This window comes from Gobio gobio, assembly GCF_949357685.1.
Source record: "Gobio gobio genome assembly, chromosome: 13".
NCBI lineage: Eukaryota > Metazoa > Chordata > Actinopteri > Cypriniformes > Gobionidae > Gobio > Gobio gobio.
In genome coordinates this window covers 40,235,402-40,261,861 of record NC_137106.1, presented here as the reverse complement: position 1 = coordinate 40,261,861, position 26,460 = coordinate 40,235,402, and the positions used below count along the sequence as shown (strand labels likewise).

The following is a 26,460-nucleotide window of genomic DNA, read 5'->3' as shown; positions in this document are numbered from 1 at the left end:
AGCACGTGAAGGCAGCAACTCACAAATCGCGGAAGGATACAAAGACAGGAGCTTAATTTAACGCGATCCGACTAGAAAAGCAGTTCCGCGGCTACAAGGACGACTTCGGTCAACTTATAGATCACATGATAGGTTACGCATTTTTATATTGAAAATAGGAGATATTTTGTACTATTAATCCCATCGTAGCTTTGTGGAAGGAGCAGTCTGTCTGTGGTAGGCTAATCGACGACATGCCTTGGAAAAATTCGTCTTGCAGTATGACACGTGATCAAACACAAAAGAAGCATCACAAGCTTTATAAAAAAAAAAAAAAAAAAAAAAAAAAAAAAAAAAAATATATATATATATATATATATATATATATATATATATATATATATATATATATATATATATATATATATTATATATATATATATATATATATATATATATATATATATAAGAGACCATTAATATAGTTATTGAGTTCAAATATATGAAAATACCAGACAGGGCTAGAGATAGCCTACCTGAGATCTAAACACGTTCCTATTTTGTGTGATGGCTTTGATTTTTTTTTATAGAAAACAGATTAATTTTAAATATTCGCCTATGTAGGCTATACATTTTGTGCCAGTGTTTATCAGCTGCGGAATGAGGCCAATTTAAATAGCTCAGCTTCATTAATTTCACCACTAGGTGGGGCTGTGTGCTTAAATCGTGGCTTAAATAGAATTGTTCTCAAGCCAATTCTAAACTAAATACATTATTTTTACAGAAATTTACCATAATAAATATTAAGGTTAAATATTGAAGTCTACCCTCAGATAAAGCACAAATATAGGCTACTAAGCTACTTATGCAACACAAAAATGTAAAGGGCTTAGCAGTAAGAATTTGACTTTAAACAAAGAGCATCACCATCCAACCCTGAAAAGTTGTAGAGAAACAGTGGCACAGTGTTTTTTTTCTAGACCGTCATAGATAGCGGCACTAATAGAGCAGTTTTTGTCACTTAGCCTACAGACAGTAAACATAATGGCAATAGTATTGGAAGTACACACACGCATGCCGAGGGCATACAGTTTAGCTAGAGTCTTACAGGACTGAGCCAATATGGCAAATTCTGCTCAAGAACTGCTGAAGTAAAATAATTGTCTCTTTCACCAGTTTTGCATATGGTTATTAGAGTCATTGCTTGGTGCGTGTTCATTTGCCCGGCCGCTTGGCCACGTCCTGATAGGCCAGTTCAATCTCTCTGTCGGCCGCACAGGTGTTGGTGAATTCATCTCGTGCATAGGCGTTCTGCAGGTACCGCCAAACTCCACTCAAATCTGATGGAATCTCAAAGTTACGGAATTTCTTAGAAACCACCTGAATGTGGGAAGAAAAATAATGATGAATCGAAACAACTGACACAGTTTATATTCCAAACAAATCATCCTAAAAGTATTTTAATAAATGTCAGGTTGGGGCAAGTTGTCACATGTTTAAGTTATATGTTGTAGTTTTATGGAAATCACCAATTGCTGTATATCTGTACATGTTACTTTTACATTTTTGCTTCATGAATTGTTTTTATTTATCTATTAAAAAGCATTTTATATGATGTGCGCTGCAAAAAAAAGTAATAATAATAATTTTACTAAGTACTTTTGACTTGTTTTCCAGTACAAATATCTAAAACATTCTTAAATCAAGAATATATATATATATATATATATATATATATATATATATATATATATATATATATATATATATATATATATATATATATATATATATATATATATATATATATATATATATATATTCTTGATTTAAGAATGTTTTAGATATATATATATATATATATATATATATATATATATATATATATATATATATATATATATATATATATATATATATGTATATATAATTTTTTTTTCTTCTTCTTCAGAAAACACAACTTTATATCTTAATTTTGCTTCTATCTTACTGAAAAACTAGTCAAAAATACAGAGTGAGAAAAAATGTCAGGGTGAAAGATGACTGCTTTTACTTTAGACAGTATATTTCATATTTCAGAAAAGGTATTCTTCTCAAATTAGTATCAATACATGAAGAGGATCCCCCTGTGACAACTTGCTCCACTGTATCTTTTATTCCTGGCAGTAATGATGAGAATGTTCAAAAGACTTTTAACTTTCAAAAAATAATATTCAGTGCAATAAAGTCACTCCTAGAACGTTTCAGGAATCATCAGTATTTTATCTCGCACTAAGTGATCAATTACACCAGATCTCCCAGCGGTACGTCACCTTCACGACGTGCAGTTTAGGGAGGAGGTTGCAGTCTGCGAGCGTTAATTCACTGCCGTCCAAGTACTTGCGGTTGGAGCACTTCTCCTCCCCTGTACCCTCGGCATCAATCTCGTCTGGGAGAGGGGAGTTAAGGAAGTTGTCCAGTTTCTTCATAGCTTTCAGTAGCCCCTTCTCCAGACCTACACAGCCAAAAGTTTGATATGTGCTTGTGCTGAATGGTTTTATCTGAAGAAATATAGTGACTTTAAGTCCAGACAATCCCTGTAAAGGCCTAGCGGAATGTGAATGAGCTTTGGATAACATGTGGCTCCATATTTTTCCGTTGACAGCAGAGCATGCATAAAGAGCTGTAGATGTTCCTTCAACCTGTCTAATAAGTTATAGAGCAGACGTTAAACTCACTTGCATTGGCTTCTGGCTTTGTGTTCTTGATATAGGCTGAGAACTTTGCAAAGATGTCATTTCCTGCTGCATTTGACTCCTTGTTCTTTGCAGCCAGTTTTGGATACCTTTGGAAGTGGAAAAAAAAAAATGCTGTTCACATTGCATAAACAATCAATCCATCTATCAGCACCCTGTCAACCTACTTGGGGGGTGCTAGCATCTCTTCCAAGAATTCCTCGATTTTGTTGATGTCTGTCCGCACCTCTCCATTGAAGGTAAGGAATGGAGGGGGAGTTCCAGGAGCAAGGTTATGAAGATCAGCTGGTTTCCTTGAAGAAATATGAAAAACGATAGATTTTTCTGATTTTGATCATTAAACAATGTAGAAGAGAAAGTGATTTCTGCAGACCAATTAAAAGTGAAGTTTTCTTCGCTATGTTAATGTATTTCTTACTGAAACAGGATATTTATGTGGGGCAAACACGATTCTAAAGCAACGTTTTCAACCATGGGGGCCTGAAGATGACTTATAATGATTTAAAATAAGATAAAACAAGCATTAAAATAAGGTAAAACAATTAAATTCAAGACATTTGTTATTTTAATTGTCAGAATTTGCACAATTTTGGAAGACCAGGATAGGGTTATTGCAGGTAAAGTGGGCCATCAGGTAAAGTGGGCCGTTTAAGCTTGATTGTTCTGTGCTCAATAGGTTTACACATGCAGAGCATAACAATGGTCTTTAATTAAAGAGACACTTTTTCTTTAAATGATAAAATAGTTTTGTTTGATGTAATACGGGTGTGGCCGTACCTCAAAGGTGGTCTCCCTAAAGATGAAATGTAAAAAAAAACCTTTGACATAAGATTTTCATTTCTAACTTATAAGGTTGCTCACAAATATTATTGTGACAGGTCCTGTTTTGTTTGTTGCTACAGTTAACAGGGAATACAATGCAAAGAATATATATATATATATATATATATATATATATATATATATATATATATATATATATATATATATATATATATATATATATATATATATATATATATATATATATATATATATATATATATTTGACAGTTTTAGTGTAAGGTGTTTAAATACTGCTGGCCCACTTTGAATGTTTTAAATAAAGTGGGCTAGTGTGATTCAGGTAAAGTGGGCGACCTTCAATCCCCAGTGATTATATTAAAATGTATGAAATAAATTGACATTCATACATTTTATAGTTAGTATAATACAATTTTTTAGAAACAGAAATGAGTGTGTAGTCAGGAAATTAGTCAGAGATGGAGGAAAGAAAGAAAGAGCAGAAAGGAAAACAAGGCATTGAATTCATTATGTGTAGTAAGGAAAGGATGAGAGGAGCAACATTTAGATGCAGAGTATAAAGCTTTAAAATATGGACACAATTAAAATGTTTAGAGAAAACAGACAGAAACAAGTGGTTGCATTTGTGGTTGCATAAATGTTCCTTTTTTGTTAGCTTCTTTGTTGTTGCATGTGCTATATTTACATTTCAATATGTTGTAGAGTTCATTTTCATCAATATTTTGATTTCTGAATATTCTAATATTCAAATTTCATCCAATCTAATGTCAACACGTTCTATCAGTTGCCATACATGTTTTTTATTTTCTTTTATATTTGTTGAATATAATTGAATTGTTGAAATGTTTTTAATAATGTATAATATGTGTAATAATACACAATGTGTTTTTTTTATTTCTAATTAAGATTAATTAACAATTATGTTTAGGGCTTTCAAAAGATTAATCGCGATTAATCGCATCCAAAATAAAAGTTTGTGTTTACATAATATATGTGTGTGTACTCTGTTAATTATTATTTATATATAAATACACACACATGCATGTATATATTTAAGAAATATTTGCATGTATATACTGTATGTACATTTATATAATCTATAATATATATAAATATAAATGTTTTATATATAAAAATAATATTTTTTTCTTAAATATATACATGCTTGTGTGTTTATTTATATATAAATAATAATTAATTAACAGAGTACACACACATATATTTTGTAAACACAAACTTTTATTTTGGATGCGATTAATCGCGATTAATCTTTTGACCTAATTATTTTATGATAAATTAGGGATGGCCCACTTTACCAGACCAGCTGGCCCACTTTACCTGAGAAGAAATTTGTCTGGTCTCAAAATGTTTATTGGTATATACAGGACCTTGCAAATAATACATTATATAAACTGTATTCAAATGTAAATATTATAACTGGACCTTAAAGGGTTAGTTCTCCCAAAAATGAAAATTATGTCATTAATTACTCACCCTCATGTCGTTCGACACCCGTAAGACCTCCGTTCATCTTCGGAACACAAATTAAGATATTTTAGTTGAAAGCTGATGGCTGAGAAAGGCCTCAGATAGGCCTCCATTGACATTCAGTACATTCACACTCCCAAGACCCATAAAAGGCACTTAAAACGTCGTTACAAAGTCCATCTCACCACAGTGGCTCTACAAAAATTTTACGAAGTGACGACAATAGTTTTTGTGCGCTAAAAAAATCAAAATAACGACTTTATTCAAACTTTTCTTGTCTTCCGTGTATGCCTCCACGACGCATGGTTGAGAATGACATATCGCCGGCGTTCGGGAATCCGTTAAATGCACACTTTAGCCCCATTTTGAGCACTACGACGAGACCTAAAGCACGGTCAATGTAGAATTAAACAGCTTAGACGCATCTTCCTTTGCTTGTAAACAAATCGCTTCTGGATCATGTGTCTGAACGCCGGATCTGCGTAATATTCTCGCGCATGCGTCGTGGAGGCATACACGGAAGACAAGAAAAAGTTGGATAAAGGCGTTATTTTGATTATTTTTTTTGCGCACAAAAACTATTGTCATCGCATCGTAAAATTATTGTAGAGCCACTGTGGTGAGATGGACTTTGTAACAACGTTTTTAGTGCCTTTTATGGGTCTTGGGAGTGTGAATGTACTGAATGTCAATGGAGGCCTATCTGAAGCCTTTCTCAGCCATCAGCTTTCAACAAAAATATCTTCATTTGTGTTCCGAAGATGAACGGAGGTCTTACGGGTGTCGAACGACATGAGGGTAAGTAATTAATGACATAATTTTCATTTTTGGGTGAACTAACCCTTTAAGGTTAACAAAAGACATCTAGGTATTTAAATTAGCTACAAGTTTAACAAAAAATATCCGACTTTATCGGCATTCAAATGAGGTAGCCCAATTTTAAACGTGTGATTTCTATGCCTGGGATAGTCTAGTAAATTAATAAAATAGTAAAACTTTTAAAACATTTGTCAGGACTCGAGTTTGATATGTCCCTTTTCTCTTGCACTACTCTTTTTTTGTTTTCTTTCTGCACGTTTCAATCAGCTTGGCCGCTCATTTCTTCGCAACTGTTTATTATTTTCTCTTTGATTTCTAATTTTGGTTATCTTCGACTGGCGAAGTCGAACATCATTAGTGCCGACGTAAATAATAATCTTAATCTAATCGAATTTACAATTAGCATTAGCCAGCACTTTTAAATTTGCTTTGATGTCAGGCGCTCTGGCTCCCGGTAAACATGTGACTATGGTGGCTGTTGTCTTTTATTTTCACGTTCCATGTAATAGAATCGGCAATAACTAGGGCACTTTTAACAGGATTCTCAGCGGGTACCTCGAGAGAACCTGTTTGATGTTCTAATTGGAACAGAAGAGCGTTTTTTTATCCGCGATTATGCTGTCTCACAGTCACCCAGTTGCCCTGCTGCTGGAGAAGATGACATGGCTTACCGTGTTTGTTGATTAATCCAACTCACCACAGTTATTTGATGGACTCTGTTGCCTAATCGAACTCACCATTTGTTTAATGGACTCAGAAAAACAGGAGACAGACCCGGATGCACAGATGGCAGGCTAACAGGCTAGCGAAATGCTAACACGTGATAGTGATTTGGTAGCCTAGAAATCTAGACGCACCCTAGCGGCAGAAAATGTATTTTGCCGCGAGTGTAGTCTAGCAACTCTCTGTAGACCTGAGAGCTGGAAAAAACAAACTCTGGTCAGGCCAATCACAGCGTGTGTAGAGTCGGTGGGCGGGCTTAACATAATGACGGCACGTCACGGCAGAGTTGCCGAGGTTCTGCGTGCTACTCGTAAACAAAGAAGCTGATGAACAGCTGCCTTTTGAATCGGCTTTGGCCGCGACTCTGGAAGACTTGAGTTAAGCTTTTCTTTGAGAAAAGAACAAAGTATGGCACTGAAGTCATTCTTAAGAAAAGAAGATGTGTTCAAAGTTTTGCCGACCGGATACGCCGAAAGTCTATCAACTAACGTTAGCTCGGCTTCACCTTCTTTGCTCTGGTTGGTTATGGCGCTCATGGTGCTATCCAATTTCCTGCAAAGGGAATTTGAAAGACAACCGTTTATCCCGCCCCTCGGATTGAGCCCTGTCAATGGTGAGTTTCCAGATCCAACATCTTGATAGCTTGTCAGGCTAGTGATTTGGATTAAAAGCTAACAATGTCAGATTTAATGTGAGAGGCAATATTAGACTATATATAGTGGGTGAGTATTATTTAGCAGTTTAAACAACGGAATGATATCAAATAGAGATTCAAAAGCAAGCAAAGCAGACGAGAACTCAGCAGCAGGACAAACAGGAGGCAGACAGGAGCAATCGATCAGGAGGGCAAGATATGATTTTTAATTTAATTTAATGTACTATAACACTACATAGTCTGTATAAATTAAATATAGATTAATCATTTTTAAAGTTATTCAGCTGAGAGCAGTGAGTGATTTTTTTCTTTGTCTTTTGTTGTTTGATTAACATTAAAATGTTAATCCAGATGTTTGCAGGAATATTAAGCTATTTGTGACTTTAAGACACTGCACAGATCCAATATACTGATACTGTACACATGCGTTGTCTTTCTAAACTGTTTACGCTCACTGACTGTTTACTAGGACACTCGCCAAGACAAGCATATTGATCACTATATGAATTTGTCCGTTCAAGCGCAAGAAGACGATAAGGAGAACTCAATTCGGCATTTGGGCGATGTCTGCGAACGAAGCGGCTTTCTGGGCACAGATGTGTGCGGCTGTGTCTCACATACGTCCGGAACGTCTTTCACGCTGAAAGGCGCACCTGCATCTGTCATATTAAGCACTGAATGAATGACACACTCCCTGTTGTAACATTGCGCAAGGTAAATAAGAGGATGAGATCTAGTGGAGAAGACTAGTAATACAATTCACATTAATCAGATATTATGTTCAATGTTTGCGAAAAATAAATGCGGGAAAAAAAATCGATTCATGGCTTTTGAGAATCAATATTGAACTGATCCCATTAAAAAAATATATATATATATTGAAAAATCTTTTTTTTTTTTGCCCAGCCCTAATTTTAAAAAACAATTTAAATGTCATTACCTTTTCAGATCGACAGTGGTAACGTTGAACACGACTCCCTTAAGCCACAGGACCATAAAAAGCCTTTGAGAGAAAGGACAGTTTCCAATACTTTCACCATCACTGCCAGCCTGAGGAACACAAACCAAACTCAATGCATTCACACCCTATACAGTAATATATATGAGTACGATAAATTACGCACATCAAAGTACTACTGTACCAGTATTTTAGCAGGCAGGATTTTTTTTTTTTTACAAGTTCACCCAAGATAAAAAAGTAAAAATAAAAATGGAATAACCATATGACAAACATTACGACTTATAAGTAAGTAGTACTTCCTAAAACTTTCTAGAACTGTTTAGAACTTTCTAGAACGGTTGAGAACTTTCTACAACTTTCAAGGACAATTGAGAACTTTCTAGGGCTGTTGAGAACTTACTGGAATATTCTAGAACTGTTTTTCTAGAACAATCCAAATCTTGGTATACATATGAGAGAGAGAGAGAGAGAGAGAGAGAGAGAGAGAGAGAGAGAGAGAGAGAGAGAGAGAGAGAGAGAGAAGAAAAAGCCTATCTGGACCAATAATTTAGTGATTTCAGCAATCACAGCAGATGAAGTGTGCAGAATGCCACTCCAAATGCAAATTATTAGATGGTAGGGGAGAACCGGGGCGAAAGTAACACGGGACGAAAGTAACAACGCGATTTTCTCCAAGCCCTGAATACATTTGCATTTCAAGCTATGACAGCACGTTCAGCACACAACCCTTGACGGATCTGCCAAATATCATGTGATTCCGCCATCGTTTCCCGCGGTTAGGTCCGAAATGCAGTTTTCAAGTACGGCAAGTAAATGAATGAAGCTGTACTTTTTTTCTAATAACAAGTTGTGTTTCTTGTTTCATGTGTCACAGTAATGATCAATCTACGGGTTATTTAGTGCTGTTACACACCCTGAAGGTTTGTCTTTTCAGAGTTTTTCAGTATAAAAGTAAATCGTGTTTAAATGTCAGGACTTCCTGTCGGGACGAAAGTAACACTTGTCACTTTTGTCCCACTATTATATATATATAATGCATATTATGCAAATTTAATTTCATTAAATTTTTATATTGTTCATACTGTTGAAGAAAAAACGTATCAAATAGATTGACATTGCAAATAAAAAATATTCTAAACAATTCAAGTTTGTACTGTCATATTACATTTGAAACATTTGATGAACTTTAACATATAAAATGAAAATGTAATTTAATAATTTTTTTGCAAAGATAAAGGAAAAAATATGTTTGCAGTTACATATTAACAAGGTCATAGTCAGGTATGTTTAATAAAAACAAGAGTAGCACCAAAAAATCTAGCTTGTATTGTTGTGTTACTTTCGTCCCACCTGATGGGGTCAAAAGTAACAATGTGCAGCTTATGTTCAAAGTGAAATTATACTGTAGTCGTTCTACATTTGTACAAATTACCACCTGCTATTGATAGACCACACTTGTGAGTTATTGGCCACAGCAAAAATATATCTTGGTCTAAAACATTATCTTTTAAAATTACGATTTTCTGAAAAGTGGTACTTTCGTCCCTGCTCTCCCCTACCAGTTTCTTGGAGCAAAAATCAAATGAAGAAAGGAGTGAATAGTGGAAATTTCCATAGAACTCACAAAATTCAAATTCTTCCATTATTCTTCCGTAATTTTGTGACTTATATGGAAATTTCCACTATTCGTTCCTTTCTTCCTTTGATTTTTGCTTCAAGAAACTGGTAGACCTACCATCTAGTACTAGTACAGTACTATTGTACTCACTAGTTTAATAATCTAACATTTGACATTTGCCCTAATGGCACTGACATGTTTTTATTATTATAACATTTATTAAACTCACAAACAATGCATGTCCATGTCATTAAGGCAAATATGAGATTATTAAGCCCCTGAAAGTCATTCACCATTCAGTGCATGATTTGTAATCTTCAAAACAATAGTACGCAATACAATGAACCAATGGGATTCAGTGCCAATTTTCCATATCTGAAATTAGAAGATCAAGCTATCCAATAGCGTCCTTAAACTGGGCCAGTAACCTGAGCCGGACATCAGATCCGAGCTTGAGCTGAATTATACATGGAAATTCCATTACCTGCCCCATTAGCCCACAGCAAAGGGGTTTTGGGTCATACTGTACCTGTCAACAGAACTTAGTCAGACATCATACGCGCCACCTAAATTAATGTGTTTATCACTAGCTATGATAAAATGCACAGAGGTTAGTTTTCAAGCACCCGTCTGAGTTAAAGAGTCAACGCTTGATTGGCTCAGATCGAATGTCCAACTTGTTGCTTATGTTACACCTCACACACAGAGAAATTTACTGTATGCGACATGAACGTTTTTTTCAATCTGACATTACTCCATCGACCCAACTTTATACTTTCCCATAGGATAAACGATATTGGGTATTGTTAAAGGTATTGTTAAACCTAGTTATTTAGATTAAACTACTCTTAGCATATGTTTTATGACTCTCTGTATGGATTTCTGAGTGGTCCTTGTCCTCTTAAAAAATGAAGATTCCTTATTGGCATCTTTAGTACCACAAAGAACCTTTACCATCCATAGAACCTTTCGATAACAAGGTTCTTCACACTTAAAAAAATGGTTCTTTTATAAACTGTTCACTAAGAGTTCTTTGAGTGACCCAAAAATGGCTCTTCTCATGTGAAAACTTTTTGGAATCTTTATTTGTCCAAAGTTAAAGCTGGTTACCAGGACATTTTTATGCTGTTTCTATGGTGTTTAGAGTGCTTTTTGTATGTTGCTATGTGGTTGCAAGACTGTTCTAGGTGGTTACCTACTGGCTCAATTTAAAAGAGAACTTCTAAATCTCTGTTATCAGTAGCATTTTTGTACTTGTTTTGTTGTCTCATAAGTCTGATTACTTAGTATAGTCCAGGACACATCTCTACAAGAAGACACGTGATTTGAGGAATCATTGATGACTATATCACAGTATGTGAAAGTTTAATACTAAGAGTTCAAATCACTAAACAAATAAGCAACTTGGCAAACATCACTGGGACATATATCAATAATCAGCAACTCTCAAGCAGTAAACACATGCCAACAAAGTTTTTCTGTCACTATAAGCTCTATTTATAACTTTGACTCATGCAATAATACGCCACATGGAAGAAATACAGCATCTGACCTTATGCGATTATGATGGTTATTTGATTTATGAAGCTGCTAATGTTTTAAATAATGTCTTTATCAACATTTGTATTCTTTTCACCCTTTCAGCAATTCCAGCTGTTAACATGCCCTCCAAACGTCACCACATCTGCAAAACTTAATGCAAAACAAAACCAAAGCAGCAGAAGTTCCCTTCAGCCCTTCAGAGGAATTAGAGCATGAGGTGTTGATAGAAAGGAAGAAATAATTCAAGAAGAACCTGGAGTTTCTGCTTTGTGATGTTACCTGCCCCCTTTTGAGCCCTGTCCTGGGCCAAACGCCCATCTCAACCTCAACCGTTGCCAACAAACTTGTCAGAATGCTTACAACTTGTTTTCAAAAGTTATGCTGCCATTGATTCCTGACTGCTGACTATTGATTAAGTACACAAAACATAGTAACAGAGCTCATTACATATCATTAAAGCTTATCTTCATGCTTACCTTCACAAAAAGCTCAATATCAGGATCTTTGTCCTCCTCATTTGAGGTCATATCGCTTAAACTCACTCAGATATAGAGGTTGACAGAGAATTGTAGAAGGGTAACCTCCTTTTCCTTGGATGCCAGTTTGCTTTCTGGAAAGAGTCTTATATGTGTCCAGCAGGGTGGTGTGATGGTCTCTGCGCTGCAACAAGTTGGTGGATGTGCTGTCGTTGTTTTGATTTGGCCCTTGCAGTCAGCTGTCAGTGAGAGCCGCTTGAACTGTCACAGGAGAGACGAAAATAGCCTCCACGCGGCGCAGGAGCAAAAGGGAGGAGTTCAGTGTCACCTACACCATCATCTGTACTCAACTCACTGTAGCTCGGGTCCTTTATAGAAATATGATGAATCATATTTCACACCTTCCTTTCAAAACCTGAGTCACGAAATACTGACCTGGTGTGAAAGTCCAAACAGGGCTTAGGAATGACTCAAGGGCCAATCTGTCAAATCAACCAAATTTCAGAAACTTTTAATAAGATTTTTTTTTCTGATGAAAGCCAATGGTTGGATAATAGTAATAGACTATTAGTAATAGGCTAAGTAATAAACTATTTTGTAGAGGGGAGGAGGGGTTAAAATGACTATTTTCACGTGATTTGGTAGCAAATTACAGGCGGAAGAAAATGACTTTAGAATGATGGCAGCATAATTTTTTTATTTGAGAGATTGGTAGGTCTATTATTAAAATATGTTGACTTTAGAAATCCTTGTTGCATTATATGCCTATGGTGACTGTTCAAAAATGGGAAAAAGCACGTTTTCCCCAAAGTTTGTATGCCTGTAACTCAAGAAGTAAAGATATCTTTTAGATTTTCGTTTGGAATCTTCATTTTTATGGCCCTGTGAGGTTCAATTCCATGTGGCTCAATCAATAAATTATCCCAACAATGTCCCAAATATGAAAAACTATGTACATATGCCACTCCCATACCTAAAATACACATTTTAGTTCATATTTTAGTCCATATTTTGAAAACCACTATATAGTAGTGATCATAAACAGAGCTTAACAGCCCTCCTGCACAAAATGTAACATATAGCAGTTTTATCATTGGTAGAATATAAAATAATTCAACTCAAGCAGTTCAGTGAAATATCTTTTATGCAATATGTCAAACCTTAAAAAAAATTGACCCCCCCCCCCCCAATTGTGTGGGAAAACCACAGACTTGGCAACCCTGCCTCTGTTTGCGATGACACTGAATGACCCTCTTTTAAGTCTTTCTCCACTATAAAATCCCTTTTTTCATCACTTTTTACTCAATGTATTTGAATCAACTGGTGTTTAGGTGAAAAACAATGCAATGGCATTCCGAGATTTTTTTAAATTTTTAAGTGTCCTAATACTTTTTAAGGGGTCACTGTCTCTCAGACCCCAGTAATGCTCATAATAAGCTGGCAGTTCTTAATGGATGGTGTTCAGTGTGGGTGGGTTATGGGTAAAACATTCCAGTAAGTTCTCTCTAAATATAGAGCCGTAAGAACACTCAACCTCAGGACTGTACAGTAAATCACACACTAAACTGTTGCTCTGTATTGAACAGCAACTAACCAGATAAGTATTTGTGGTACATCATATTAGATTACGCACATTATAAAATTCAGTGACACTTTATTTTAAGGTGTCAGTATTACAGTGTAATTACATAATAATTAACATCTACTTACTATATAGAGTTAGGATGAGGGTTTGACAATGACAATAAAGACATTTATAATATTACACAATATTTTATTTTAAATAAATGTATCTTCTGTTGAACTTTCTATTCATCGAATAATCCTGAAAAAAATTATGGAAATATGCCATTTTTAGTATTGGTCATTTCTTGAGCAGCAAATCAACATAGAGTCAAACCAAAAATTAGTCAGACACCAGATATATTTTTTTGCTAGTTAGATAGGATAGCAAAAAAAATAAAGTACAAGTAAAATTGATACAAATTTGGGACAAACTTTGACCTGACCATGTTTAGCTTAACTGTTTTTTCTTTAATTGCTAATGCGACCTTTTACACCATAAACTTGGAAAAAGTCAAGCATTGCTTGGTTGACCTAAATTGGTATTATCTACTGTGTACTTAAATTTAACAGCTGACAGCTGATTGGTTGATTGTAATCCATCATACCTTTCTATCAACGTTACATCATCAAGATGAATTTGTTCTGACACAGTTTAACTCTGAGTTCTTGTCATATTTTATTACTATTTTCTAAACTATAACGAATAAACTGAGAATGTGAGAAAATGTTGAAGGTGTCTGAATAAATCTTGGTTTGACTGTATTAAAATGAAAATTCAGCTTTGCATCACGGGAATAAATTATTAAAATATATTCAAATTGAAAACAGTTCTTTAAAATTGTAATAATATTTTATATGTTTGTTTTGATCAAATAAATGCAAATAAAACCCCCACACTTGTTTATACCGTATATAGGGCGATAGTGCATTGCTAATAATTATTGCTCATAATCTGCCAATATGCAACTATCAGGTGATTAATGAATGCCAATTCTGTACATAAAAACCTAGATATATCAACTGATTGTCTTCACAACAGTCATGATATACAGTGAGTACAATAACATGTAGTTGTACAATAACAAGAAGTGAGACCTCTAGTGGCTGCTTGACATCTAAAAAAGAACTGCGTATACCTGATCACCATAACAGTCACACTAAAAAACAAACACTCTTTAGATATCTGAAATAGATATTTTATTTGATTTTGATGACAACTGTCATGTCATTTTTGAGTGGGAAAAAAATCTATTTAGTTCTTGCTTTGCATAGATTCCCAAAGATTCAGAAAGCTCTGAACATACAAACACAACCATTTGACAGCCAAATACAGCACAAGCAAGGATGATGATGATTATGATAATTTCCTTTGTTTCAGTAACCTTCTTTTTCAGTAACTAAAAACTGATGCAAAATAATTTTGACCATTGCTAAATGCACAGACAAAACCGCAAGAAATACTTTTATGAAATGACAAACCATAGATAAAACGTCAAATAGAAAAACTCTGATTTGTGCTGCTTTTCAATGGCATTTTAAGACAGCAGCATTAAAATAACAAAAAAACTAATATCCTTTTGCTATTTTCCACTAAAATGAGCAACACCATTTAAAAAGGAACAACTAATATAGGAAAATAAAATCTCTTTTAAATAAACTGACTCATTTTTAAGCAGCGATTCCCTTCCCCCAAATCTTTACACACAGATTATAGTGCAACAAGCAAAAAAAAAAAAAACAAGCTTTACAGTGTATTTACACATACAACAATCTCTCAGAAAGATTCAACAACATTCAAAATCATTCTACTTTACAAGAAACATTCAATCTTCAGGTAAAAAGCCCTCTTAAACCCTACAAAAATATTCCTCAGTAGGGATTCATGAAGAAATGTGAGATTGATCATTCCTTTATAGACAGAGCAACACTGCGACCTAGTTGCATTTGATCTAAATGCGTCTCTTTTGCAAATAAAAAAAGAACAAGCAACCTGTAAAAAAAATTAAATAAATAAATATTCATATCGAGTTGGTTGTGTATTTCATTGGCATGAGAAAACAAATGTAACATGACTTAATAAATAGTTTCACTACAGGCAAAATCAGTATGGGCATTTTCAAGTAACCTCAGTATCATGTTTAAAACTTTAAAGGGATGGCTCACCCAAAAATGAAAATTCTGTCATCATTTACCCACCCTCAAGTTGTTCTAAACCTGTATGAGTTTCTGTTGAACACAAAAGAAGATGTTTTGAAGAATGTTGATAACCAGGCCCGTTGACCATAGTATTTTCTTTCCTACTATGGCTACCGTCGACTGTCTGGTTATATCAGCATTCTTCAAAATATCTTCTTTTGTTTAGAAACTCATACATATGTGAGGGAACTTGAGGGTGAGAGTCATTGATGATGACAAAATATATATTTTTGGGTGAACTAAAAGAATGGTGAGCGTAAGCAGATCACAGAAACCATTGCATTTCACTCTATGATTTACTTACTATAGGCTTACCATGCTTTTAGGAAGTGCACTGTACATCAGTTCAAGAGTATAAACGTGGCGTACCTCAGTAACCTGACTGGTAACATATATGCATAGTTATAAAGCAACATTTATATGCTTGCTAAGTAGCATTACTGGAAGTTGTACAAATGAATCATTCCGAAATCTGTGTTAAACACGACCACAGCATGCTTGTGCGTGTGAGGAACTTATCTAACATTCAAAATATTTGTAGTTGTTTTGTTTTTTGTGTAAATATTGGTGTTGTCCAGAGATTCCATAACCTGGTTAAGTCAAAGCACTAAACATTTTAAAACTACTGTAGATCTAGCTCAACAGCCGAGGTTGAAGACATGTTTCGTCATGTTCTTTAGAAATAATGATGACTAAACCTTTTTGTGCCTACAGTGTGTTTTACTGGTTCCACAACAGTTAAATTTCTCCCTTACAGTTTCAATATGATTGTCATCTCTGCCCCATTTCAGCATTAAAAGGATCCGTTCACCTTGAAAATGAAAATGCAGTCATTTACTCACTGTAAACAGTTTTTCCAAACCTGTCTGACTTTTTCCATGTGTGGGTGAACTATTCCTTTAACATTTTGCATGTGTACAATAACACTTCATTCAAGTAAAGGTTCATCATCAGCATCGTCATCTAACTCCAAGCGGGCGAATGGACGTGGAGACGAGGCATCTCTGTTCTTCATCAGCCTGAATAGGCAGGTGAAGGTGGTCAGGATTATTAAAACACCAATGACGATGCCCACCGCTAACGCTAGCTCTCCGCACTGCTCATTAACTAGCGCACAGCGCACGTGAGCGAAGCTGCCGTTGTTGGGCTCCGGAGCGATGCCGACGAGGTGGCACATGAGCGGGTAGAGATCCACGCTGTTAAAGCTCGCCATCTTGTAGCCTTTACGGAACGCAGGCCCATGGGCGGCCAGGAAGGGGTGCATGCTGGGAAGGTTATTGTCATAGCCATGATCGCCCACTGCAAAAGACAAAGAAAAAGATGAAAAACACTTAAAGTGCCCCCCATTATGCTTTTTCAGATATTACCTTTCATCTAGTGTGTAATATTGCAGTTTGTGAATGTAGTCTGCAAAGTTTCAAGTTTCAAAGTGCACAATAAATGTCATTGGCTGTGTCCGAAATCGAGCCCTAAACCCTTAAATAGGGCACTATTTGAAGGGACACCCATTTGTAGTGGTGTCCGAAACCATAGTGGACGTTACCAAGTGCACTCATTCAATCCCACAATGCACCGCAATAAGGAGTGTACAACAACTGATGTACGCTCTACGGCTAGGGAATACCCATAATGCACTGTGACGGCCGTGCCGAATGAATTCCCGCATCTGACCAGAAGATGGCGCCCGCAGATTTAATTTCATCCATCCATTTTCCAAACTGCAGGTCCAATGTGGCTACAGCGTAATATGATACAGGTGTACATTCCTTTTTAATTGATTATTAAATTGTTTAATTAAGGTTTATACATGCTAGTTTCCATGGCAGAGTTCAAGATAGATCTTTTCATTACTACTGGAGCTGCCAGTTAAACAGCAAGTACAAACTATGCAAAGGCATCAGCCCTTCACACTCAAGTGTCCGAATTCACTCGTTTTCATTCACTCTTTCAAGTGAACTATATTAGTGGCGTAATGTAGGGAATAGTGAATGAGTGTATAGGAAACCCATTGTCTCTCAAAAGAAAGAACCGATTCTGAACTGCCTGAAACAAGTCATCAGTAATTTGCATGCCTTCAGATGTGTAACAGGCTCGCTGGCTTGGTGCGTTTAGAAATGTTTAGTGATATTTGCTGCTGCAGTACAAATTTGTGAATGAATGAATGAATAGTAAAAGGTGCCGTTTCGTGCTGTCATGTGGGGCAGTAAATAGAGAACATAATCAGGAATGCCGTGCCAAAAAACTTGCATTTTTTCCACAAGTCTCACTCTTCAAGTCCATGTCAAGTCTCAGGTCAGTTGTTTTGCGAGTCCAAGTCAAGTCGCAAGTCATTTTTTTTGCAACTTAAGTGCGACTCGAGTTTCCATCTCTGTTGGCTGGTGCTTATCTTTAATCGTCCCTGTTTTGATTTCAGCAAATGTATTATTTTTGCAATCTGAAGACATGGTTGGGATTATTACTTTTGCTGTTTGCACTATTTTTCCAGTGTTTGCACCATGAGAATATGAATAAATACAGAATCTATGTTTACATTTCAAACTTGTCATTGATTTGGATTATTATTGTTTGTATTGTGTGATGTTTTTCAGCACAGTTGCACAATTTAAACATTACCTTCACTTTTACAGAAGAAAAATATATCTGCAACTTATCCATTTCTGAAAAGGCTGGTGTTTGGATTTGTACTGTTTTTTTATTCTTTTATGTAATTTGTATATTATAGGAGACTATTGATGATGGGTATGTTTTACTTTAGTTCAATGTTTGTTTTTTCTGAAGCTCTCAAGAATGCATGCAGCTCTCACTTGTAGCCAAAAACATGGGTAATGGTACTAAATTTATATCGTCATTGATATCATTATCGCAATAAATACCAGAAAATATCGTAATATATTTTTAAGTCCATATCGCCCATCCCTATTTCAGCATCGGTTCCAGCACCTGACTCCGTTCCTGTGTCGACTTCAGCGCCTGACTCCGCTCCAGCGTCAGCTCTAGCCCCTGACTCACATACAGCCATAGGCCCTCCCGAGACCCCGTTCTCTGATTTTACGTGGCCTACCATTTTGTGGCTGTTGTTCCAAATTGCTTCCACTGTGTTATAATACCACTAACAGTTGGTACTGGTAACTCCTAACCACTTGAGAGACTTCTCGAGGCGTCTTAAATAACTGGGAGAGTAAGAGTGATTCTTAGCTTTAAGAAATTTGATGACTTGCTTTTATACTTAAGTTTGAAAGTAGGAGTAAATATTTTAAACATGGACATATTAAGCAAAATAAGATTTCAAGGCAAATGTAACCTTAAAAATGACACATTGCTTTCAAGGAACACTTACGTCGCGGGAGTCCGCCATTTTGGACAATCGTCCAGCCTTCATCTGCCACCAAAATGATTGGCTGAATCCTTTCATTGTTTTTATAGTGCAGCCTGTCAGGAACATCATTCTTCAGGTACACTTGCATGTGCTTGTGACAGCTGGACAGGTTTTTGTATATGGTGGAATTATCTGTGAATAAAATGAAAAATAAGTATGAGGAAAAATGTAGATTAGATTAGACAGACAGACAGACAGACAGACAGACAGACAGACAGACAGACAGACAGACAGACAGACAGACAGACAGACAGACAGACAGACAGACAGACAGACAGACAGACAGACAGACAGACAGACAGACAGACAGACAGACAGACAGACAGACAGACAGACAGACAGACAGACAGACAGACAGACAAACAGACAGACAGACAGACAGACAGACAGACAGACAGACAGACAGACAGACAGACAGACAGACAGATAGATAGATAGATAGATAGATAGATAGATAGATAGATAGATAGATAGATAGATAGATAGATAGATAGATAGATAGATAGATAGATAGATAGATAAAAGATACATTTCTAGTTTCAACATTATTTGTTCTTCAGACATTCCTCTTTAAAAGAAAAAGTATCAGCTGTATGCAAAGTGGCCCACATTTGGTTTTTGACCACTGAAAATGTCCACAATTTACTCATTGAGCCACCTTGAAATGTTCAAGAACCAAAATCTAATCTAAAATATATTTTATTTTATTAATAGAACTACCAATCTCTGTGTAAAAATAAAAGAAATATGCTGCCATCTTTCCAAAGTCATTGGAAAGATTTGGCTCAAAATTGTCATTTTGAGCCCCCTTTACAAAACAGCAAATTCCTCAGTAAATATACATCTGTGATATTTACTGTTTTGACTTTCATCACTATTCATGTTTGGCTTTCTTCAGAAAAAAATATTAACAAAATCAAAAATTTGAGCCAGGGAAGTATTCAAAATTTGGTTGATTTGACATGGAAAGACCTATGGATGGATGGAAGGAATGAAGGAATATATATACACTGTATATAATCACAGTTCATGGTGTCAGGCAAACTTTTTCTTTAAATGATTTAAATCGAGTATCAATGACATATATTACCTTCCAATGGAATGATGGCAGCCACAGGAGTGAGATCCACTACTGTATAGCTGCTTGGACTAATGCAGTTATCCAGCTTAATAAGACGCTCTTGAGAACACTGGGCCATACCATGATCGCTGGTGATGATAACGTTTATTTTCCCCCATAAACCCGTTTTGTTGAGCTGCTCCATCAGGAAACCTATGTGACTATCCACCTCCTTCAAAACCTTGGCCATCTCTGTGGTGTTTTCCGGGCCATACTTGTGGCCGCTCTGGTCGGGTTCTTCCCAGTACAGAGAGGCAAACTTAACAGATCTGTCATTCGTCATCCACTGTGTGAGGTTTCCCAGCCTTTCTTGGAAGGTCACCTTTGAGTCGTACTCGAATTTGTATTTTAATGTGTGGTTATGAATGTTCACATCTGTTCCCGGCCACATAGCAGATGCTGCCCTGTAGCCATTCCCCTCCACAGACACCCAGATGGGAATGGCTTCATCCCACCAGAAAGGGTCACTGTCATTTTTAATAGAGAAATGCTTTTTAGACACTGGGTCATACATAATACTAGCAAGCATCCCGTGACTCTCCGCGTACAGCCCTGTGACGAGACTGTAATGATTGGGAAAGGTTTTCGTCGTAAACACATTGGTTAGCTGACGTACAAGGACACCATCGGAGAAGAACTTTTCGAGATTGGGAAATGAGTATTTGTTTAGGTAGTCTGCTCGAAAGCCATCAAAAGAGACCAGGAGGAGTGCCGGCGCGTCGTTGTCTGACTCTAGTGCCGGCACAGAAAGGGTTAATCCACTACAGACGATGAGAGCGTACAAATAACCGCTGATCTGCATCCTGTGGCAGGGAATGTGGAAGTCACTTTCTTCACTGTGAATATACAAAAGCAAGTTATAACAGACAGACTACCTTTTGTTAAAGTTAAAGTCCCATAATGTAATGAATTTTTACCCACAAGCCCTCCCTCCAACAGACACTCTTTTCAGCAGTCTATAATGCTAATTAACTTGTGACTGTTACCATTACCAACCCAACCTGAACTTTACTGACTGCACATATATAGCACATACAAACATAGTTTTCAACAGCAGTTTTTTGAAATGTGAAATATTTTAACTATTGTAATTCATGTCATGCCATAAGAACATTTAACCGAACACTGAAGCTTGGAACTATTTTGCCTCATAGTTCACTAGGGCTGTGTATCACCAACAATGTCACGATACGATACGCATCATGATACTGAAGTCACGATACGATACGTATCACGACATGGATACATTTGGAATTAAATATCTTTTGACCAGAGTTTAGTAACAGGAATATCTGTTTATTGAATAACCAGTGTTAGAACAGTTGTGATAACTGAAAAACAATTTAGTTTTTGTCATTAAAAAACAATGAGTTAAATAAAATAAATAAATTGTCACAAAAAAACTTTGGAAAGGCTTGGTTCAATATAGATTATTTATATATATATCAGGTACAATACATGGCATATTTTGGAATGTAAAAACAAATCCACTAACGCTGTAAACTATGGGAGTCAGTTGTACTATAATATTAAAGGTAAAAATGAACTGATTTGTACAAACAATTAAATTACATTAATTTACACAATTGATTTTCATAATAATAAAGTTATAATATTAACTTTACAAATTACATAATCATTTAATCACATAAATATATTTTTTAATATAAAAAATTTAAATGGTGGCTGTCATAAAAACTTGCCTTTCCGCGTTTGAAACACTGATTGAGCGATTCCATGTGACATGATACGGATTTCGGTAAGTTGTACTTAATCTTTTAACACACGTTCAGATGTTCATTCATTTTTATTTTGCGCTGTAACTGGTATTAAGTATTAAGGCGGAGGAGAAGATCCGTTAACGTGCGTTGCGCGTAGCCGCTTCTCTAGAGCTGAGCTGCGCCAAAGCATCTCACGCCACAGCGCCAAAACGGTATTTATGTTTTTGAATTTCGTAATAAAATAGATGTAATTTGAAATCTGACACTTTGTTTTATATCAATAGCAACAAAGCACAAAGAGTATTGCTATTTAATGGACGTGAGGCGCGCTGCAATGTTCTGTTCATTAATAGGGCTTGGCATTCTGCATTCTGGGACGTGGCGGCCATGTTGATGGCCTCGCGAATGTAAACATACAGCAAATCGAACGTGGAGAAGCAGAGTTGGGAGAAAGAAAAACTATGTTAAAATCCCGAAAAGGATGTGGAATTTACCGGGATACGTTGAATAGGGAAGCCAGGGACCGGTATATGGACAAAAACTGAACTATTAACGGTTTGGATCCATATGAAATGTGCAGTTCACAAATGGATGGGTTCAGGAGCTGCAGATCATGAAGCCTATGTAACGTTAACCTTTTACCTTGAAGCATTCCAACTGCACCGTTCTGAAAACCTCTTCTCCATTTTGAATGTCTTGCACTGCTGCTAGCGTCGCGTTGGTTACATTGAAAAGCACACAGTATCAATACGGCAGCTGCTGTATCAATACGCGCATCGTCAGGAGTTCATGACGATGTATCGATATTCTGAGCACAGCCCTATAGTTCACTGACAAGGAATGTAGCTACTGTAAATAATTAATCTTGACTATTAAAGGTGGGATATTTCTTTGTTTAATAAATTAGCACAGTGAGAGTACAGTTTAGGGCTGGGCGATAAAACAATAATGATACGTATCGCGATAGACACATAATCGATATCAATAAAAAATGCGTTCGATAAAACATTCAATAATTATTGTTTCTTTGTCGGAAGAAACCAGAGGTTGCGAAGCAAGTTTGGTTGCATGAACAAAGGCATTGTCTGGTAATCTAGCAAGGGAGTGACAAACAATCATTTAACAATTAACAATTTAACAGTATCGATTGCGCCATATCGTTGTCTCTTGTTGGATTCTTCAGTAACAGAACCGGCATGGAGTGATAAGTGTAACCATAAAGTGATTGCTGCAGCGAGCGAGGAAATTGTTGATAAAACAGAAAAACAAGTCAGCTCGCTAGTATGGCATTTTTTAGGATTTTATAAGTCTGACCGTAGTTAACTGAAATTATGCAAAACCGTCGTCCCCACCAAGACTGGTAATACCACAAACTTGTTTTACCACCTTAGTCGCACTCACCCTTTGGAGCACAGCCGTATTCGCCAGCAGCATCCAACAACATCTGCAGCTGCAACACAGCACATTGTGATTTTAGACTGATGTTTACATTTTAATTATTTGAGTGTTTTTCATGGTTGTGTTAACATTTCTGCCTTTATAACTGAGGAGATTATAATCAGAGGAAGGTTAAGTTTAAAATAAAAATGTTTAAATGCAATATATTTTTCCCCTGGTCCTTATTTTAAATAGGTCATAAAAATATAAATAATTATCGATATCGACCGATATGAAACACTTATACCGTGATACAGTTTTCAGCCATATCGCCCAGCCCTAGTACAGTTATTTGAATGCATTAATGAAAGAGAGATTGCGTGTGTGAATTACTCATACAGTCTTTTTATTAATTGTGAAGCTGTGTGTTGTATGTAGTTACTTAAAAAGTAGAAAAATATATGTTTTAACTTCTGAGTTTCTAAGCTACTTTAGTGATAAATCACAGGACAGCGTCGACAATGAGTTTCTGCGCTCCACTCTGCATGCGCGATCTTCACGTGATGTGCGAGCTACTGTCTGTATGAGTGTCCGTGTGTCAAACAATGTATCAGCGCAGTAGCTCAATATAATGATACACATCCGGTGGTCTAAAATCGCTTTAATGACCAAACTGGCGAGCCTTAAAACACATACAATTGACAAAGTTTACTGAAGACGCAAGTGAGTTTGCCTCCATGTTGCTTCCATAGACTGTAAAAAAATATGGACGACGCGACTTCATTCTCTTCCACTGAAGCCAGCGGAGGTCCGAATATGGCGCTGACATCTTGCGCAGATTTGGGACAGAGTCTGCGCAGTAGTGACCTCGGGACCGGAGTCTGAGCAGTAGAGAGCAGGAAGTAGAGCCGCGATATCAAAATCCCGCCCACACTCTCGCAGATGCAGAACAATCCATTATGTCGGTGTGAAATAAACAATTATGGAAATGTAGAAATGAAAGCTAAAGCTCCACTCTCCTCCAAAAAATCCTGAAAAAAGTCAGCTGGTGCCACAGTAACACCTTCTCTCAGAGAAGCCGTCAATCTCAGCTGTCAATCATGATGTCACATTTCCCATTTTCATAGCATCAAATAACTAACTAAAACAAACTTATTTAAAAAACAAAAACTTTAATTGAAATCAGCGTGATAAAAACTGCCTATAATGACAGAAACCATGTTTGGGGAAAAATTATTTGAAGTGTAATTTGATTGTTTCGTTTGTCTCGCGTCCATTAGAATACACGGAGGGGCGGGGGTTATGACCTATACTGGGACCAACCACTTGGGAGCGATCGAGACATTTTGGCTTCAGTTTTTAACACGAGTGCGGCAGGTTTGGTTGCTTCCATGACTACACACGCGGTAGTATTGTTTTTAAGGGGAAAGTATAACAGGAATAAAAAACGAAATAACCGACATGGGAAAATTACGTCGGTTAGAGATCCTGAATTTCGGTTTTGATTACTTTTCAATTAATCGTCCAGCCCTATTTGGGATAGTGCAAGTACACAAGTCAACAAAATATATAACATTGTTCCAGTGGTTTTTGGATATTTTAATCCAAAAATCTTACATATTGTGCCTTTAAAGTCTAAGTTTGTCAAACCATCACACAATCTACATTAAAACCTACTTTAAGGGCCTTTATTTCTGGTCATGTGACTTCACTTTTCACAATTTCCAGCAGTCGAAAGTGCTTTTAGTTGAAGAATCATATTTCAAGAATCAGAAATCAAAGAACTACACATGTTAGTCAATACTGGGCTGTCCAGGGGATTTTTCACCTAAAAAATGTTATCGCCTATTATCTTAATGACAATTTCAATACTTTAACTAAAAAAAAAAATGTATTACATAAATTATAATTAATTATAAATAAGTAAGTATAATACATTATTATATAAAACGTTTCCAAGTATCAAGTTTATTTGTAATATGCACAAGATGTCAGTGACAGTTTGTACATTGAAATGCTTATTGTGAGGCTATTCTACAGCAGTAAACTAATTTGTTTAAATAGTCAATTTAAAGAATTCACAATATATACATGTATGCGAAATATATTAGTATATGATAGGTGTGCAAATATGTCAAAGTACGCGAGTATATGTAACATGAGAGTATATGTAACAGTATGAACAGTAGAACTACCGGTATGTAATGTATGTGTTATATATGACTGTAACAAGAAGGGATGAAAAGTCACAAAAGCATTATTTGTACTCCTTATTGGAAGATTTTAGTTTTACAATAAAAAAATAAAAACTCCCTACTCCCCTATATATATATATATATATATATATATATATATATATATATATATATATATATATATATATATATATATATATAACAAGGAAGTGATACAGGAAGCGCAAGAGGACATAACGTGGTTCTAAAATAAATCCTGATGTTGTTGAGCAGGTGCATAACATACATTCCTGGATCACACTTACTGGAGCTGATTAATAATCAATACATGCCTGATTAAAACTAATTTATAATATAATGCAATTCTTTATAACGTCCTTTCGATGGACAATAGTAAAAATAAACTACAAAATAAGAGCAAACAACATGGTAAAAAATTGTCAGTCTAGCACTGAATATCGTTGATCACATTACTGATTGTGGCCACATTTACGTTTTTTGGCCAAACTTAGCCATCAAGGAACTCAAAAAAGCCGAAAAGGACGAAACATTAACGTACCTTTCGACTTGGGACGTTGAAAAGCGTTTATTGTAACTCCAGTTACATTAAACTCTTCAGTGATGTCAAGGTGTTTTATAAAGTCAGATATGTTCTGGACTTGATGCAGTTTCTTGCGCTTCCTCAAACACAATGATCAGATAACGTCATAGCATGATTGACAGATCCAGCAGCCAATGAGAACGAGGGACGTCCCACTGCAGGTGCTCTTCGCGCTTTTTTTCTTTTTTGGGGTATATACGACACAGTTTTAATTGAGCACAACTAATATGAAAATAATACATCCAGGTCAGAGTAATTAGAATAATGAATTATAATTTTTCTCCTCCAAAGTAAAACGTCATATTATTTAGCCGTTGGATATACATGTGAAAACAATAAAACCACACTAAAATCTTAAACATTTGTGTCTAAGCAACATTTGACTTTCAAAACAAACATAGCACTTTGGTGACGACTAGCCCCCGGTGGAAAAGTGAGCAGATTTATGAGCACCGGCTTTGTGTTACTTTAGATATCACACATGCGCACTCTTTAAAAAACGCCTCCT

General features: G+C 36.0%; 1 protein-coding gene across 2 annotated transcripts; it reads right to left on the bottom strand.

Moving 5' to 3' along the window:
• Window positions 1-541: 541 nt before the first annotated feature.
• Window positions 542-26,033, bottom strand: LOC307136334 (chloride intracellular channel protein 5-like). 2 transcript variants are annotated; one of them, XM_079833265.1, is made up of 9 exons: window positions 25,911-26,033; window positions 20,029-20,894; window positions 18,900-19,070; window positions 16,638-16,861; window positions 8,144-8,253; window positions 2,882-3,007; window positions 2,697-2,803; window positions 2,292-2,473; window positions 566-1,359 (listed from the first exon to the last, which is right to left on the bottom strand). In XM_079833265.1, the coding sequence occupies exons 2-9, from the start codon at window positions 20,858-20,860 to the stop codon at window positions 1,195-1,197; spliced, it is 1,917 nt and encodes a 638-aa protein (XP_079689391.1). In that variant the 5' UTR covers window positions 20,861-20,894; window positions 25,911-26,033; the 3' UTR covers window positions 566-1,194. The 2 variants fall into 2 exon arrangements, with proteins under 2 accessions (XP_079689390.1, XP_079689391.1); XM_079833264.1 differs by lacking the exons at window positions 16,638-16,861; window positions 18,900-19,070; window positions 20,029-20,894; window positions 25,911-26,033 and adding an exon at window positions 11,801-12,031 and having other exon boundaries at window positions 542-1,359.
• Window positions 26,034-26,460: the final 427 nt, after the last annotated feature.